At 46.4% G+C, this 5,000-nt stretch overlaps 1 protein-coding gene across 3 annotated transcripts in view; it reads right to left on the reverse strand.

Annotated features, from left to right (window-relative positions):
• Positions 1–5,000, reverse strand: part of homer2 (homer scaffold protein 2) — a gene marked incomplete at its 3' end in the record, with an annotated part of 39,930 nt that overhangs the window by 5,252 nt on the left and 29,678 nt on the right. For all 3 annotated transcript variants that reach the window (XM_080538830.1, XM_080538829.1, XM_080538831.1), the window contains exons 4-6: positions 4,961–5,000; positions 3,068–3,207; positions 703–859 (exon numbers count right to left, since the gene is read on the reverse strand). The exon at positions 4,961–5,000 is cut by the window's right edge and continues 53 nt beyond it. In XM_080538830.1, coding sequence (XP_080394956.1) covers positions 703–859; positions 3,068–3,207; positions 4,961–5,000 — 337 coding nt within the window. The remainder of the gene's footprint in view (positions 1–702; positions 860–3,067; positions 3,208–4,960) is intronic.

Consider the following 5,000-nt stretch of genomic DNA (forward strand, 5'->3'; position numbering starts at 1 on the left):
GAACCGCGCATCAGCCCACGTTGATTATGAAACTAAAAATGACACTATTTATAGTGGAGCTGGCAGGGGGCCAACAGCGCTGGTCTCTGGCTGGTGAGAACACAACAGCTGATCTAATGTACTATTTGCTGGAGAGCAGGAGAGGTAGAAATCGGGAGGACGGGATACTTGTAATTTATGGAACGGAATAAAGAATGAAAATGGTTTTAATACCATTCCTCATTCCATGCATTACAATGAGCCCGTCCTCCGATTTCTACCTCCACCAGCCTCCCCTGATGGAGAGAGGCTGACAGTGAAGGAGCTGCGATCAGCACACAGTGCTGTTAAGTTTCCAATCCAAGAAGAGGATTCGACTGTCCATTCCGCCCACTCCAACATGAACATAACCTGTTCTGTATGTGACAACAGCTGGTGAAAGGGGGGGAACAACTTTTTTTTCCAGACTTTTATTCTGAAACATTTAACTCACCGAATCCATTGCATTGCAATATTTTGGCTTGACTAGCGAGTGTGTCATTGATTTTCAACAACGTTTCAGTAAAACAATGTTTTGAATCAATGCTCTTTTAAAGGTGATTTGAACGTCACCACCCACCAGCTTACATTTTCCGGTCCAATTTATTTACATTTTTCTGAATGAAAGTCTGAACATTTGGTTGGTTGCCGACTTGTTCCCCCTTTCACCATGGCGGTTGTCACCTTTTCCCTGAGTGTGTCACTCTCCTCCTTGCAGGTGTTCAGCTGCTTCTTCCAGCTCTCCACGTTGGCGGCGGACTCCTGCAGCGCGTCCACCAGCCGTGCGTTGCTGTCCGTCAGCGTCTGCAGCTCCGTCTCCCACTTCTTGGCATTGGTGTTGCTGGGAGACCACAGAGCGAGTGAGAGAGAAGGGGGAGGGAGGGTGGGGGGGACAGAGAGAGAGAGGAGAGGGAGAGGGAGAGGGAGAGACAAAAGGAGAGACAGAGAAGGAGGAGGAAGGGAGGGAGGTAGAAAGAGAGAGAGAGGTAGAAAGACAGAGAGAGAGAGAAGGGGGGGGGGGCAGAACGAGAGGAGAAGGAGAGGGAGAGGGAGAGACAAAAGGAGAGACAGAGAAGGAGGAGAAGGAGGAAGGGAGGGAGGTAGAAAGAGAGAGAGAGAGAATTATGATTCAACTTCAGGCTGAAGAGCTATTGCATCAACCTGCCTCCACAGCCTTTCTCCCTTGACAAACACTCATGTGCCTCAAATGTCAGGTCCTTTCAGCCGGCTCAGAGGGGAGAAGGCTGCTTTATCAGTGAGCAATGGTATGCAGCCATGATAAGGGTACTTTGCTCTGCCTGAGGTGCCTGGATGCATTTCCCCTCAGTGGGAGCGTGCGTGACAGTAGTAGGGCTAAAGTGGTTGGTGATGTACATTCAGTATGCATGGCTGTGCCCTTCTATGCCAGGGGAGGCCAGTGGAGGTAGAGGTAGAAACCGGAACAGGACAGGCTCATTGTAATGCATGGAACGGAACGAGGAATGGTATCAGACACGTGTGCCATCATCAGCCTCCCCTGTTCTGTATGCACGGGTGGGTTTAAGTGTGCTCTGTTCTACACCACTGCAGACGGACCCACGCCACAGCCTTCTGGAAACCCAACTGCTAGGCTGGCACCGATTATCTGTCACTCTCTCGCTCCATTTCTTTGGACTGTACAATAGTGGTCATATTAATAGTGATATTAGCGATAGTTGTCATAGTAATAGTGATATTAGTGATAGTGGTCATAATAATAGTGATATTAGTGATAGTGGTCATAGCAAGCAAGGCAAGGCAAGGCCCATTTATTTGAACAATTAATAAGTGAAAAATAAGTAATAAGAGTCATCATATAACATTCTGTAAAGTTAAAAGCTAACAAACAAAGTAAGATACAGTAACAATTTAAAATGCTCAGGTTTAAAAACAATAAGTAAAAACAAATCAATCAATTAAAAAAGCCTATCCTAACTCTTTAAAATACACTAAACTAAAAGCCACAAACATGGCAAACATAAAAGTCTTCAGCATGGGGCTGACCTAATGTCTTCTGACAGCAAGTTCCAGTGTTTTGCTGCATAGTGAACTACTTTTGGTGCTCAAACTGTTGAAAAGCCAGCCTCAGATGATCTTAGGGATCTAGCAGGTTCATAAGGCTCTAGCATGTTTGAGATGTATTTTGGCCCTACACCATTCAGGAATTTGTAGACCAGAAGCATGATTTTAAAATCTATTCTGTGAGATACCGGGAGCCAGTGTAATGATCTAAGAATGGGAGAAATGCGCTCAAACTTCCTAGTTTTAGTCAAGACTCTTGCAGCAGCATTTTGAATAAGTTGTAATAGCAATAGTGATATTAGTGATAATGGTCATAGTAATAGTGATATTAGTGATAGTGGTCATAATAATAGTGGTCATAACATTGGACAACAGTGGTCCTATGTGGCTCAGTTGGTAGAGCATGATGCTAACAATGCTTAGGTTGTGGGTTGTCACTCACTGCAATGTAAGTTGTTTGGATAAAAGCGTCAACTAAATGGCATATATTATTATAATAATAATAATAATAATAATAATAATAATAATAATAATAATAATAATAATACAATAAGAAATGAAACTATACTAAGGTTTTCTGGAGTGTGGCAGTCCCACTCTCATTGATCTGTGTTTTTTTATTGGACAGAGACGGTAGAGAAAGACAGGAAAGTAAGGAGGAGAGGGTATGTCAGCAGGGCATGGGCTGAATTCACACCCATGCTGACATGGGCATATGTGTGCACTGTAGGCTATGATGCTAGACCAATGGACCACCCCAGGCACTGTTCACATCATAAAGTGACGTGATTTTTTGGGGGGGACAGTCCAACTCACTGTCCACTAGGCCCCCAATACAGTCACATTAAATTCATGTAAATTAAGTAAATTAATCATCTATCCACCAGTCATAGCAAGGAAAAAGTAACCTATGCTCAGGCCCTGGGCCATTGGCAGTCATAATCACAGAAGAAATATTTTTTTCTACTGAGTCCTGCTGAATGGGGCCACGCCGCAGGCACCTGCCTACCTCTGCTCCACGGCGGTCTTGAGTTTGTCATTCTCAGACTTCAGCAAGGCGGCCTCGGGACCCGTGTGAGAGATCTTCTCATCGTCCGTCCCGTTGATGCTGGACGCCTGGTTGGATGAGGGGGTGTCGCGGCCAGACTCCTGGAAGGGGGGGTGGGGGAGAAGAGAGAATTGGAGGAGGAGAAAGAAGGGGAAAGCCAGGGTAATGGGAAGAGAGAGAGAGAGAGCGAGAAAGGTATAATTACACATTTCTCTTAACTTTGGCTATAAGACTCAAACACCCGGAGGAAAGGAAAGACAATGAAGAACATGAGACACTATGACCTCTGACCTCTGAGGACTGCACCCAAGGATACCACAAACAGCCATCTGGTCGGTCCTTGTCACCTTTAGTCGGTATATAGAACAAGGCACACACACACACACACACACACACACAGACACAGACACAGACACACAGACACACAGACACACAGACACACAGACACACACACACACACACACACACACGCACACGCACACGCACACACACACACACACACACACACACACACACACACACACACACACACACACACAGACACACACACACACACACACACACACACACACACACACACACACAGCGGCTCACAGGCACGTCTGTTCTCATGGGAACCGAGCTCATCCTCCGATGTCTACCTCCACCAGCCTCCCCTGGTCCGTCCCCTGGTGTGTATCCCTGTAGCACCCACTACACATCAGCTATCACCGTAGAGAGGAGAGGTGTGAGTCTGGCCAGAATAGATCTCTGTCATACGGCTGAGTCCTGCTTCATGAGTCCTGCCATCTGTAGTTACCATTTGGACAGCACGGAACAGACCTGGCATAACCTGACAGGCTGGGCGAAAGGGTAGACAAATCTCAAATAATCCTCTCCCCCTCCACATCAGAGTGCAGTAGGAGTTTTGTGTGATTAAACTGAGTTTATGTGTCCAAAAAACACCTTTTGGCTGAGTAGAATCATGTCAAATGGAGAGTTTTGGAGCTTAACTAGGCGGGGGGACCTGTGCTCTCTCTGCAGTTAAATGAGCAGTTGGAAGCATCCTCTCATCGTCTCATCAATCTCTCTCTCTCTCTCTCTCTCTCTCTCTCTCTCTCTCTCTCTCTCTCTCTCTCTCTCTCTCTCTCTCTCTCTCTTGCAAAGCTGTTATTTTTCCATTAAATTTGACTTTCAAAAATCTCGTCCCGTCCACCACTTCTGTTCCAGGCCACACTCGTTCCAGGCCACACTCGTTCCAGGACACGCTCGTTCCAGGACACACTCGTGTGGGGCGGCTGTGGCGCAGGAGGTAGAGCCGCCTCCTCTTATTGCTCGCAATAACTCCATCAAAGTAACTTCCACTTCCCCCTCCACCTTCACAATCACCGTCGATGCCTTCTCCTAATGTCGTACCTTCCTCTCCTCTCTTCCATCCCTCTTTTCTTTCGTCGCTCCACTGCCCCATGTTCTTGATTCATGTTCATGTTTGTTGATTTAACTTCGAAACAATCATATATTCTGTTTGTTTTCTCCACCTTGCGCTCTCAGTCTTCGTCCCACCAAACACTTCCTGAAAGGGGCGTGTTCAGTCACATGCTCTACCAACTGACACCGAGGAGTGTGAGTGAGGGAGTGTGTGTGTGTGTGTGTGTGTGTGTGTGTGTGTGTGTTACAGTATGCAGATGGGCTAATATCATGTGTAGTACAGTATGCAGCTGGGCCAACTCAGTTATAATGGAAGGCTAGATAAATGAATTGCATTGTGAATGGTTAACAGGTTCCAGCATGGGAGACTGATTGGGGTCAGCTGAGGGTCACAGTTGGGCTTCGTCTCAGACAGTATTTCTCTGGTGAGGAAAACAATTAATTTACCTGGGAGTGGTTACTCGATGTCTCCATCTTCTCTTGAGAT

Source organism: Nansenia antarctica (assembly GCF_963989245.1).
Source record: "Nansenia antarctica genome assembly, chromosome: 9".
NCBI classification, from domain to species: domain Eukaryota; kingdom Metazoa; phylum Chordata; class Actinopteri; order Argentiniformes; family Microstomatidae; genus Nansenia; species Nansenia antarctica.